This window comes from Stigmatopora nigra, chromosome 6 (assembly GCF_051989575.1).
Source record: "Stigmatopora nigra isolate UIUO_SnigA chromosome 6, RoL_Snig_1.1, whole genome shotgun sequence".
Classification (NCBI taxonomy): Eukaryota; Metazoa; Chordata; class Actinopteri; order Syngnathiformes; family Syngnathidae; genus Stigmatopora; species Stigmatopora nigra.
This window is the reverse complement of record NC_135513.1, coordinates 6,603,723-6,618,093: the sequence shown is the minus strand read 5'-3', so window position 1 is coordinate 6,618,093 and position 14,371 is coordinate 6,603,723. Positions and strand designations below refer to the sequence as shown.

Here is a 14,371-nt window from a genome sequence, read left to right as displayed (position 1 = left end):
GGATTCAACGTTATACATATTAAAGAATAGTTATACACTATTTAATAGAACATAGCTCTCGGTTTCCAGCACCAATAAAACCTGATGCTTTGATAGACCTAATCTAACAAGCTAAGTATTTTAAGTAAGTATATTTTCATACAAAAATGAATGACTGATTCTTGATGTCATAAGTGTTATAGAATAACACTAACCAACTGTAAACTTCAAAATGTTGCTGTATATGATTTTCATGTCTTCTTTTTTTTTTAATGTGAACTTGCTGTGTGGCTTCGACGTGTCTTTTGAAGATGAGTGTTACTGTGTCTTCTACAGTGTGGGAATTGTGACACCTTCCCCCCATGAAAGTGCAGGTGAGTGCCTCTATTGTGTATAAAAACACTCCTGCCGCCAATTTGCCTCAGCACTGATGACAGCAAGGTTACCATTTGCGTGCCTTGGACCAAACCACTGCATTAGATTTCTTCCCTTACGAATCCCTTTCCTTTTCAATTTTCTTAAAACTATATATATATATATATATATATTTTGGTAACTAGCCGTATTTTTCTGACATGAAGTTGCTACTCATCATCGTGGTCGTATTTTTGACTTTGGCAGCCTCCTTTCCCTTCCCTCCCAACACTTTGGAACGCATTCGCAAAATGTCTAAATCTGAATTGGAGTCCTCCGGTAGTGGACCGGGCGAAAATGTCCGTAGCCTCGTGAGAGTCATACAAATGGACCCGCGTTCTCTGGCCCAATCTGGTTTCTTCATGAGAAAAAGTCGGGCACAGAAATTCAGATCGTCGTTTCCATCCTTCTTGTCCCAGGGTTTAGCCCCGAAGGCCCCGGCGAGTTCACTGCACCACCCGCAGGCTGACATGGAGCACAAGAAGAGACAAGGCCTCCATATGTGGCAGAAAGCCATCAACAAGGGAAATAAGGCTGCTGTGTCTTTGCCTGCTAACCTGAAGGATGCCAAACAGACGTGTGCTGCCATTCCTTTCATTCAGGTAACAAAAAAAGAACAAAAATTACTGGTTAGAGCCTCGAAGTTTCATTGGAAAGTCCAATTTTTTTACTAGAGTGAATGCAAATGTGAATACTGTAATGTAATATGAGCCCTGTTTTTGGAATTATTATGATCAATGTCATTGCAAAAAAGTAAAAGTATTAACTACAATTATTACCATTAATATAAAGATTTTCTGTTGCACTTGACAGTTGAGTCCTCTGCATGATCCTACTTTATGTTGCATATTGTGTTCTCCATCTTTGTTGTATGCCTTCAAAATTCAAATGGAATGGACTTTTACTGTTAAACTTTTTAAATTAAAAAAACTTAACTGACAACCCATCAAATTCAAATGGCTGCTGCCAACCCTTCCAGTTGACACAGATTAGACACTGATTACTCTCAATAGCAGTGAAGGAGTTATTGACGTTTCCTCCAAATAAAAAAGTTACTCACTTCTGAAAATAAACCAAAAAGCTCTTCAAATTTCATATTAGTTACAGCATTTGCAATGATAAAACATGAAAAAAAACACTAGTCAGATTAAATTTTATTATTCCCAATTAGTAATGACTGCAATTTGTGTGCCTCCCCCAGCGTGTAACAGCAGACGGGTGCAGTACAGTGACCGTCCACAACAAGCTATGTTTCGGCCAGTGCAGCTCCCTTTTCGTCCCCTACGAGGTGGACTTGGCCGCAGAGGGATTCCGCCTGCGCCCTCCCTGCTCCCGGTGTGGCCCCTCCAAGACCCACGGCGTCACCGTGCCCCTGCAGTGCGGCACCGAGATCCGCCACACACAGGTGATGCTAGTGCAAGAGTGTAAGTGCGAATCAGGCCGTGAGCAAAAGAATGCAGAAGAATCTTCACCACATGTGTGACCTCTATTTGGTGGTTTTGTTCCCAATATTGAGGAGATTTTAGAGTCTTCGTCCTCAATATCATGTGGATTCCATTATATGGAGAAGTCTATACTATTGATGATTATGTAACATCAGCTCCCTCCCATATTCCAAAACTATACGTGTTTGGTTTATTGAAAATTCTAATACTACGTTGAAAAGTCGCAGATTTTTTGATCATTCCAATTTATTTTGTGTAATGGTTCATATGCCAAAGACATAAACTTAATGCACTTTAACTCATCATTAATACGGCGGTCTCCAGATCAGTTTTCGAGGGTTCCTGTCTGTGGACCCCTGTATTAATAGAAATATGACGAGTCCTTGGCCATCATGTTTTGTGGCAAATTTTGAGGACTTTATGCTATTTTTCTTGGACCTGATAGCATAATGACAAGGGATTTTTGTCACCTCTTCTCTTGTTTCTTTTGTCGAACAGTGGCAAAATACTGCATGAAAAAGATCAGATATATGTCGGATGTGGGCACAGAAAGTAGAATTGATCTGCAGTGTGTACGTAGCCAAAGTTATCTGTACTTGTGATCTTATCTTAATGTTCTAAGTAGTCTATCACTGTCAGTGGCACTGAATGACTCATGTTAATATATTACTGAAATGACAACAATATGGAAACAAGATTAGAAATCAATACATAGTACTTGGCTTTGTCAGAGGGCATGAGAAAAATAGATAATACTGTTTATTTCTGATAATATGAGTAGTGTTGCATTGACTTTTTGCAACGGTGCACACATAGACACATGAGTGCTTACTTTTACATAAACGGAAAACAAATGAGTATATTGAAGGAACCAATGTTTTTGGAATGTGAGCTGAAGCCCATTTATGTAATGTGTCCTATTGCAATCTAATTTTTGAACATTGCTATTTTAATGTACAAAGTCTGAACATCTTGTTCAGAGTGCTCACGAGGCTTATTTAGCTAAAAAGTGAATGTTGTGATGTTGATGTCCTTTACCTTCCTGAGGGTCCACAGTGGATTTATGTCTACGTTAAGATGACCTTTGACGCATCCAAAGGGAAATATTGTGATCCATTAAAAACAAAAGAGAATGTTTAAGCCACTCTTTGCCCCTGCTTTTCCTGCCAACACTGAATTAAAAATGCAATTTATTTTGTATGCAAAGCTCCAGTGAGAACATAAAGAGCTTTTGTTGTTGTAACCGACACACACACACACACATATCCAGACACACCTCCTTTTCCACTTCTAAATGCAAGTTCTCAGCTCTTATGTTTTATTAAAAAGCCTTGTTCTGCACACTTTGAGCAGATCGCACTTTCAAGTATAAGAGCGTGGAGCCATTGGGCTCGGGTACTTAGCAGTAAGCAAACATAATTGTTTCAGCATGCTCCCCTTGAATTATGTATAGGAAGCACCTCTTCTCATGGCCAATCTTGCTTTCAGTGGAGTTGTGGGAATTTGAGCATCGTTCACCACAGATGCGCTCCAAACCGGAGGGTGCGCTTGATTATCTGCTCCCATAAAACCTATTATTCATTTATAGCCTGGCACCTGGGCTTGGTAAAATGAACTCATGCCGCACATGCCGACATGGACTCCCAGAAGAGCGTCAAAGAAGGGGGGGGGGGCTCTTTACATCGCCTTGGCACGCCATCGCAATGCCTGCTTAGTCGGCCATTTGCATTCACGCCGGGCTCTCGGCGAAACTGAAAGCGCTCATTTGCGCTACGGGGGGTGGATGGGGGGGATTGAGTTCCCTCCGATTGCATTAGCATGTGATTAGTATTTGGAATTGATGGCTATATTTTTCAAGATTGATGGGACAAATATTTGCTCAAGTCTTAAAGAGAAGTAATTATGGAGCACTTGTTTTGTACTCACTGCCTGATTCCATTTTTGTTTTTGTTTCCCACAGTCAACTTTTCACAGAAAAATCCTTTGCATGCAACCCACCGTTCCTTTTGTCTCTCTGCTTACAAAAAAAAAAAAAAAACAATCTTAAAAACACAGAGTGGGTGCTTGTTGGTGATGCAAACAAGGGAGCTCAGCACTTAGAACGGCAGATGTCAGGGCTCTTTTTTTATTAACAGAGTTCCTGCGTCATTAAGGATGGCCTGGTTCCCATGGCGAAGGGGAACGCAAGGAGCGCAAAAATTAGAAGGGCCAGGTGCCAAGTCCACCGCCTCGGGGATCACATCAGCGTAACGGGGTGCTAAGTGGCCTAGTTAGCTCTATAAAACAGCACAATGAAGCAGGCTTTTAACTGTCACGTATAGAAGTTGATCGCACATCATATCAGTGACATCAATGTGCAGCAAGGTCACACCAAAATGATAATACTGAGGCCTACATTGCAGTAATCTCTAATGCATTCCATGCAGAAGAGGAAGATCTTGATATCTAATCTTGAGAGACCATATGAAAAAAATTGCACCTTTACACCTACTCTTGCTTTTTTAAAACTGTTCAAAATGTCTGTCTTTGTTCACCCAGTTGTTCTGATTTGACGTCGTGATTATGAGCTATCTTCACTTTCATCTTGATTTTAAATTTGACATGGATTTGATTTTTTTGGGAACATGACTATGGCCTGAAAAGTCCAGAGACCATAGATCAGACTCCTTGACATCAATCCGTTTTGCTGAGCGACTCATAAAGTCGCTGTGAACCCATTTACTGACTCTCACAAACCCACAAAACTCGCCTATGAATCCACACCAACAAATTCAGAACAGAATCACATCAGATCTACGCATTAACTATGATGTTTATCATAAATTGTATTATAATCAGGCTTTGGCAACATCCTTTTTTATAATTCTATAATTTCATTGTCGCAGTAGCTAGAGGGTGAGAATACAGACACAGGAAAATGCATTTTAGACATAAATAAACAGGTAATAAATACATATAATATACAATAAATAAACAACTAATTAAATATATAAATAATTAGTAATACATATAATATATGGAAAATATCTTTTAAAAATATAATAAATAAAATAATTAATAATACACACGGCATCCAAATTTTCTGTCATTTTTTTCTACTGGAAAGCATGTGTCTTTGATTAATAAAATTTGAGCAGGATCTTGGTGCTGATGGAGAAGAAGCACACTTGTGGCACCCACTAGGGGACTCTGTTGCTTCTGAGTAACCTCGATCGAGTGAATCCGACTCTGAAGATTACCACTTGTATCTGACATAAGTGAAAGTAAAAGAGTCCAGTTTGCACTCAGATTAAGGAATTGATTTAGCACTAATATGAATATCATGTTCTGTCATTCGACAAACACCTTCTTGTCACCTACATTCCCCCAGTGTTTTGTTGTTGTGTTTTTCAGTGCTGGAGATGTCAGGCTCCAGAAGTGAGGTTGTCCAGACCACGGCAAAAATCTGCCTCCCCACCTGTGTGCTGACCAGAATGTGTTCTGAGTCTGGACCAGCTGGCCAGAGATGGTAAAGAAACCGCTGCCCACTTAATTCTGCCAGTCTTCCTGTCTGGACGCAAGCCCACCAGACTGCCTGTTGGCTACCGAACGTGGCGCCGATAGGTGAGGCCTGGTGATCTGGACCACATCAAGGTTTGTCATTGGTGATGTCCTTATTTGCTTTTCCCACAGTATTTGGAATGTGTGTGTGTGTGTGTGCGTGTGGATTTTCACTTTCTTTCACTACTTTCAAGCTCTAATATGTTCAGGTTCATAAGCAACATCCTTTGACTTAACCGTATAGGCAATGACTTAAATCGCCATTTGAATGTGATCCATTGATATGCTTATCATGTCATCTGTCTCGACTGAAATAAATATAAAATCCATTTACGGCAACAAAAATGTTATATTTTGTGAATGCGACAATTGTAAGTAAGTTACCTTTTAAAATTTTCAGGGTGTGATCAATGCTGCCTTTCAAATTCCACACTTGGGAACAAGTACTGTAAAAAGTATGCATTTTAAATCAGTCATTTTAAAGAGATTTAACAGATTGTGTTAAAGAATACGGCCACTGGTTTATGTTGGTCTTTTTTTTTTGAACACTTTACATTTGATGGGAGTAAATGTGTGGTAATAATAGTGTTAGCATAGAAGTTATTTTGGATATATAAAAAGGATCATTAGACTATATCCATCTCATATTATACCCAATATTATATTGGGTGAGCACTGAATATCCACTCTGAACTATGACGCATGCTTTTACCTGCCCTTGTGATTATTTTAATGACTAAAATGGTCCTGTTACACCTGGTCATTTCACAGGCATCATTTTCCCCGCGTGTGCGTGCAGATTGTTATTATGGTGTGGCAGAAAGCGGTAGGGGAGGATGGTGATGATATGTTGCTATGACAGGTGTCTTCACATGCCTTGCAGGTGATGTCTCACAACCTCACTTAGCTAATGAGTTCAATTAAAGTAATTAAGAGCTGGCATGGGAAACCTTCTCTCCTCCTCCCTCCCTCCCAGAACCCAACTCATCATTGCCCGGTCACATCAACAAAACAGCACACAAACCCACACTGCTACATGCCGTCAACACTTTGTCTCCCTTCTTTTGTCCCACCGTGGTCCTTGTCCTATGGGTGCTTTGCATTCCGTGACTCTTTAAAAGAATCATGATGGCTAAAACCAGCGTGCACTTCACATGCACTTAAGAGACACTTCCTGTCACAGCAGTGAGCAAAGGAGAGGGCCTCCAGGAGAAAGAGTGCAGTTTGAAAGGGTGAGGAGATGATGCCAAGCCAGGTCCTAATGAGGGGAGAGATAATTGTTTTGTTAGGTAGGGGGGCCCAGAGGGTTGAAATGACATGCCACACATGGTTTTTGGATGACGTGTAACGAGAGAGCTGTGGGATTGTTCCAAATGTTGTGGAAGTGTAGTCATAATTCAAATTGCACAAGGAAAATTTTGGCATTTTGTGAATTCAAGTTGCACTATTTGTAAGAGCAAAGAACACAAAATATACTGCATGACTGCATGAGTCTGTTTACTGGGTGAAATGATCAGTATCATGTGACCTACTTGCTTGACTAGCCACAGGTGTATGGAATCAGGCACTGAGGTGCATGGACTGTTTTGACAAATGTTTGTGAAAGAATGGATTTGTTTCAGTGGATCAGTGGATTATCAACATTGATAAATGCACTTTTGGAGGAATCTGCTTTTATTTGGTAGGAGCTTCTCATTTGTTCCTTGTGAAATGTGATTGATTGACTTTTATCAGTTGTTCAACTCTTTTCCCCTTGAGGAAGCCATTTGTAGATTTGGCAGTATAACTTGGGACATTTTCATGCTACTCAAAAGAGTTTGGTTGCTTTTCAATTGAAGCTGGCACTGTTAAAAGGAGTGACATCATTTTACTGTTCCTATCATTAAAAATAAAACAAAAACATTCATTCATTTTATGAAGATTAATTAGATTGTGTTAACAATGCTCTACCAAATCTTGAAACTTGCCTCTACTGAATTTCACAAATGAGTTTGTGTATTGGGATTATGAGTAGGTTGTTTTTCTTTGTAATCAAACCTATCTGCCTGTCTGGTTAATTCTTTGTTTTGTTATTTAAATCAACATTTTACAACACAGTACATTTTTTAACATTGGATGGTATTCTTATTATTTAACATCTTGAATATATAAATTCAAAAATACTAACAAAAATGGGAGGGGACATTATATGTGAGCATTATTATATTGGTCACAGTTTGGGATCCTTACTAACCTTTTTCCCATAAAATAAATAAATAAATATTGTAGAGAAAGAATTAAATCATCATATTTTGTAATCCATAATATTTATAATACCAATCATGTTTCCAATAAGTTCTTTATGGACTTCATAAAAAATATTTTGATCTGCTAGGAAAGCCGACAGTGTAAAAAAAAATTAAAAGTTGGTTGATGTGGACCACATTTTGTATGATGTATTTGAACTTTTTATGTCTTCATATGTATACAATAATTTTTGGCAAAAATAAGAGAATTTGGCATTTGTTCAACAACATTGGTGACCTTGCTCGCATTGGAGGGGAAATAAATAGAAAAGACCATCACCAAAATGTCGTTTGAGCACAGTTTGGTAATCTGGCGACTCACAGCAAACCGCAAATTATGCGGGTGGGCTGCATTTTGTGAGCCAGAATGGCAAGTCGGCTCCAGGCGCCTGTCAGGGCTCCCTCCAAGATAGATGGTGTCGTTACACAGCCTCCATCATGCTGGAACTGATCTGGAATCGCCACTTATGATGAAATTGACGCCGCTCTTGCTCTCTATTATTCATTTTAACATTAATCAACAGTCATTCGAATGTGCATAGACCACAGTTAGTCAAAGGGCCAAGTTTCAACTGCACTCACTTTGTCTGATGTTCTTATCCAACCTAAAATGAGTCGATCACAGCAATAGACATTTAATACTGCTATAATGTATCATAACATAGCAATGTCTGAAATTACATTTGAACTATTGCTTGCAAGTAATCATTGTGCATTAACTCATTCACCCCCAACCTTGGCCGTGGTAGAAATCAGATTTTTATTCATTTTTTTAACGTGTGACTGGAAACTATCCCATTTCAAATACTTTGGATGTCTATCACCATCCCTGCAATAGAGGCCACATCTTATTTTAGCATAGTTTATGAAATAACATCAAATACTGGAACATTACTGGGTAATATGACCTGAAATGTACCCAGTCCTGGGCTTTCAGTCATAGGGAAATAAACCAGTGTACTTTATTGGCTCAACCACAGAGTACTTATCTGGCTCGGCAACTTTTACGTATTCCTTGAGTCTTGTTAACTTTATAAAGTAGTTTTTTTTATTTTCTGAATCTGAACCTAAAATTATTCTAATTTTTAAACCTACCTTATACTGTATGCATTACGCCAGCAGTGGTGAGTCGTCTGTCAGCCTTCCCTGTGTGCCCCCCAATGTAGGATAGAACTTTATTTCATCCGTTATTTGGGAAATTTCTTGGTTGCAGTAGCAAGACCGACACAAGACACACAAGACATTGTAAACCTAGGTAAAAAAAACTGAAGCCACACACAGGAAGTCCACAAGGTGGGGACCTTCTGCAGACTGTCTCAATCGAGTTGTACCTGGATGGAAATAAAGCCATCTATTCTATTCCTAGGTGGCCAGGTCAGTAATATTCTGGCTAATGTCGATGTCAACAAGCTTCGATAGCAGTTAATGAGCAGTTAATTGCCCTGAAAAGGTTCGTTCGTTAAAAAAAGGTAACTTGAAAAGTATGTAAAGTACATTTAACACCTGGGGAGACTATTGTGTAGTGTTGTTGGATCCATAGCAATAGAGGCGTGACACGTACCTTGCCAGCATTTCAGATGAGCTGATGAGCATTCATCCTCGCAGTGGGCTGAAGAAGAGGAGTGTGCCAGTTTGTGGAAAAGAGGAAGATTGAGAGAAGAGGGTGCGATGATGCAGTGTTGAAATGAGATGAGGCTGAGTGAGAAAGTGGGTGTGATTGTGGGGTACAGAGGAGGGGTGCAGGTGGCACGGAGCTGGCTGGCATGGGCATGGGCATGGGCTCACTGTCCCCTGGCTGTGCCAGCCTCCATCTGTCATCAACGGGAACATCTGCAACCCAAGGTGCCCTTGTCGCCCAGCGTTAGAGTAACGAGATTGGCGTTTCCATTAGTCGGCCGCCGTCGCCCGCTTCGGCCTGGGCCAAGAGCGTGGCATTTTTTGGGTGCGAGCTCGTATGTGTGTGTCTAGATACCAGGCCGAGGAGGATGAGAGAGCAAGCTGGAGATTTGTTTGTTGCTTTGCGCGCCCGCCCCAGTGTTTTTGTGTGCGCGGGTGCCAGAAAAACATGGCAGCGCGGCACATTGACCCAGCTGGGATGAGCCGGCATGTCGAGTCATGTCCCCTCCCGATGAGAGCCGGTGCCCAACGCACTCATGCCACTGCCAAAGCTCCACTCTCTGACACCGCCCCCTCCCCGTCCTCCTCACATCATCCGTGCCCCATCTGTCCCCCCCCCCCTCCCTCCATCCCTCGCTCTCTGACCTCTTGTCCCTCACTCACCTCTTTGCCATCCCCCCAGTTCCTCACCCGTGCTCATCACACTCGCTCTCTTCCGCATCTGAGCCATTCGCACTTTTTTTTATCTTCCTATTCCCAGAAAACAGATGGTAATTCTTTCCCGCTTCTTTTCATCCTCATCTCTGTGCACCCCCCACCAAATCCCCCCTCTCTCAAACCTCCATCCTTCCTTCCTTCCGCCTCGCCCCAATTGTTTCTTCACAATCATGGCACTTCAGTTTAGTTCTAACTTGAAATTTGAACTTGAATGCAGTTTTTCATGAAAATTTCCCCTAAAATTGAAAAAGTCAACAATCATTTCAATTTACAGGCTGTCTCCTTGTTATGTAAAGTTCAAACTGTGAATGTGTAAATGTTTTTTGTCACTTTACACCCTGTGATTGGTTGGTAACTGGTTCATGTTGTAAATCATCATTTGCCAATGGTCAACTGGAATACGCTCTAGCACCCACATGACCCCCATTTAACAAATGAGCATCTTACATTGTGCCATTGTAAGTGTTGTGCCTCATTTCATTGGTTATTTTTGGGTGGGGGGTGTTAAATTAACAACCAATGAAAACAATGCGCTATTAATATTGTTTTCAGCAGAATGGGAAAATCTAGTATCATCTTTACTGGTAGTGCCATGTCCACTTTTTATCAAATGGATGTTTCAATGCCACTGTGTATATTTCAGAATGTTCCCAGTCAATATTTTAAATGCTAACTTCATTTCATATGACCCCAAAAATGTTTCTATGAGTTTTCCATAGACAGCAGCAGTCAGACTTACTAGTTACAGTCTTGAATTGCATTCGATTTTGCATCTTTTACTTTAATGTGTGATTTAAACACAAGCACAATATCAAAATTATTAATCATACATTATGCTCATCCATTGTTTGTTCCATATTGCAGTGTTGTGTCTAACCTTTATTTGTCAAACCAATTGAAAAACACCAACAAGAAAAAGAAAATACACTACTTTAAAAAAAGATAATTAAAAAATGAAACCACAACAAAGAGAATATTCCACCTGAAACTAATATACTATAGGCATGGGAATTTGTCTTTCTATTTCTAATCTATTTGTTAATTGTCATGGGAGGCTGGAGTAGACCCCTTTTGGGTCTGAGTCCAGGTACACCATGGACTGAAGGTATGATACTGTCCGTGTGTAAAGGCCCTGATACGAACTATCAAGATGGATGGAAGAAAAAATATGTGATTAGGCACCTTAATTGGGATAAAGTAGTATGTTCAAGGTACAGCAGTCTGCTCAAAAGAGTTCATATTGAACATTGAAAAATAGTTATTAAAGTAGTAAATATATACATGTTATCTATCTTTATTGATCCTTAATGGTCTCGACAGGACTCTACTCTGAGCAACATGACTGCTGTTTGTGTTTGCAAACACATGGTGGCTCTAACGAGCAGCAATCTGTCTGCACATTAATGAAGCAGAGCCTTGGCTGCAATTATGTCCATTACCCACAGAATACTAATCAGAGCAGTGTCGAATGAGATGAGATGATGATATTTTTTCAATCATTTATTTGTCATCTTCCTCTTTCAATGAATCATTTTAGGGAAATGAGACAAGAATTCATGTGATTATTTTGACACCTAATCTCCCTCGCTCTTCATTTTTTTTTGCAAGATTCGAACAATATGAAGGCAGCTTTTAATTCCTCCGTCACTTTAAAAACAAGCACTTAAAAAAAAGGAATCTTCACTCTTGGCATATGCCTCTCATGGGCCTATCAACACTTAAAAAGTGTGTCGTTGAGAGTGAGTGAGATGAAGCGACAACTGCTAATCAATAAGATTTGTACAACCTCTTCTTTCTCTACCACTTTCTCCCCCCCAGAGGCCCTTGGCATTCAAGACGAGCCAAAACGAGCTTGGCATTGTAGAGCACGCCTTAAAAAGAAACACCTGCGAGGTGGAAGACTTAAAAAAAAAAAATAATAAAGTCGAGAGAGAGAGGGATAGAAAAATCCTGCTTTTTGCAGCTCTTAAAAAAAATGTTGGCAAATGTTCCATGGCTTTTTTTTCTGGGAACAAAACAGTAAAGAAAAAGCTCTCCCATGCAAGTGAAGACAAAAGAGGATGCTTTTCCATAGAGACAGGAGGTGTCATTACACTTGAGACGCTTGCCAGATTAGGACTTTGTCTACCCCCCGACTCCCACTATCTATACTATCGTCGTTTATTAGGGAAACAAATAATAAATAGTGTCCTTTTTTTTTCCAAGGGTGGGGGATTTGGGATGGGGAGACAAAGATGTAGCGCGGCATGGCGAGGGATGGAAGTGGCAAGCGAGGGCGAATGCAAACAGATGGCACTCTTGGCATGCAGAGCTCTCTTAAATCTGTTTCTGCTGTTTTTCCTCATGTGCACGAGGCTTTAACCCCGTGCTAACCTGTGTCCTGGCCTGACCCGCAACCCCAACTGCTGTTTGTACTCGTGTACTGCACTGTGCGCCCGGGAATGTGCGTGCTCTTCTCTTTGCCCACTAAATCTACCTTGTAAACTCAGTCCTTCAGCAAATTGATTTTTTTTTATTGCAGCAGGTGCACAGAATATACGATACAATAATCAAGTATAGTAATTAGTTTTGGACCCTTGCATTTAGACAATGTAAATGAACTTCCATGATGAACAAAATCATAGTTTGCTTGTGAATACACCAACATAAAAATGACATTAAACCAAGTATTTTGACCAATTCCTGTATTTTTCAGACTACTCTATATACTACTACTTTTCAGAATTTGGAAGGAACATATGATTGTTAAATTTTTTAGTAGTACATATTTTTAAATGGTTATCTGTGGGCTTAGGTTTTCTACTGGTGCTACTATTTTCTTGTAGTAAATGTGATTTCCATTAGACGGACCAGATTTTACTGACAACCAAGGAATAGTTTTAAAATCCAACCACTTCATTTTCCTTTATTATTTTGACTATAGTCAAATTGTAATGTTTTGGACGAGCCTAACAAACTCAAATGTGCAAAAAACAGCTTGAAATAGCACTGTGCAATGTGGCTGGCCATTAAGATATTATTGCAATTCTTTTTAAACTATTTTCTTGCTGAAATAATTAATCAAATGTTATCCCTATCCAATATATATAACAAAATTTGATTCAAAGCATAAACAAATCAAACCTCAGTGAAAAACAAGTCACTAAGACAATCAACAAAGATGTGAAAGCTGAGCTACAACTGTATCTCATTATCTAATAGTTATCTTCTTAGAACAGTGGAACAGTGTGCACTTAAGAGTTCAGGTTTATTTTTGTTTCCAGTCACCACTAGTTGGATGTGAGGCAGAACCTTTGGCTACCAGTCTTCTTTCCCCTTTTGGGATTATCATCTGTTTTGCTTCCAGAAGAACGATAACCACTCCGAAGTGGAGGCGTAAAACTTTTCTTTTTGATAGAGGCAATCAGTCATTAAGGTTTAACTTGCGTTTTCCTAACTTTATTTTTCAAACTTGATAAATACAGTGAGTCGTACTTGTCTTAAGTCGTAGTGTTGTTGCTGATCCTTAATAGGGTAGCCCCAAAGGGTAAAATAATAGTACTGTCTAAGGACCCATCTACAATTTCCAACTTTTAGGGACCCAGGTGCTTAAAACCCTTTCCACTCTGCTGTTTGTTGTTGTTTTAGTTCTGTAGTATTGTCTAATTTTATGAAAAATATCTGTGAGAATTGAGCCATGTGCTCATATGCTGCATTTTCTCTATTACAGCTTCACACTCGAAGGTAGATGGAGTTGTTCACATTATTGTCTAAATGAATATAAATGAATAGAACATGAATATCTTGTCTCTCAAGCAAATCAAATGAATTTAGTGAAAAAATATCTAAATAAATGGACTATAGGGACAATAGGGAATGGAAATTGTCTTCCATCATAGATTTCTTTATATTTAAGAAGAATAAAATGCTAAACATCCTCAGAGAACAAATATTTCATTATTTAATAAATTTTTCTTCAGACACCATTTTTAAAAAGTTGCAAAGCGGTTCATTAAATTATTAATGAATGCATTTATTGATGAGACAAACATTCAACACCTGGTGTCTATTAAAGAAGACTTTTTGGTCTTGTGAACACAGATTCATGAAGCGGCTCCCATAGATTGAATGCACATCACTTCTATGTGTGTGTTTGTTGGAGGAACGGTGGCGGTGTAAGCTCATTTGCATAATCTCCCATTTAAAGGAGGGATGTGCTGGAAACTGAAGGGGTTGATGGTAAAGGGCGTAGAGGCGGGAGAGGGTACAAAGTGTTCATTGTGCAGTCACGGGATAGCAAGAATACCCCGTAGGGCCTAGTTTGTGCGCATGTGTGTGTTTTGAATGTTTATCTGTGTGTGTCTGTGTGTGGGAGCCACACCTGTCAGGAGAGCC

At 39.7% G+C, this 14,371-nt stretch overlaps 2 protein-coding genes across 2 annotated transcripts in view; both read left to right on the top strand.

The window, feature by feature from the left end:
- The first annotated feature begins 554 nt into the window (after nucleotides 1-554).
- dand5 (DAN domain family, member 5) lies at nucleotides 555-1,876 on the top strand. Its single transcript, XM_077718351.1, has 2 exons — nucleotides 555-995; nucleotides 1,595-1,876. Exons 1-2 carry the CDS (start codon nucleotides 555-557, stop codon nucleotides 1,874-1,876), a joined length of 723 nt encoding a protein of 240 aa, XP_077574477.1.
- Nucleotides 1,877-6,922: 5,046 nt separating this feature from the next.
- LOC144198378 (nuclear factor 1 X-type-like) overlaps nucleotides 6,923-14,371 on the top strand; it is a 131,058-nt gene continuing 123,609 nt past the window's right edge. The window contains exon 1 of the mRNA XM_077719358.1: nucleotides 6,923-7,059. The gene's annotated coding sequence lies outside the window, so the exon portion shown is untranslated. The remainder of the gene's footprint in view (nucleotides 7,060-14,371) is intronic.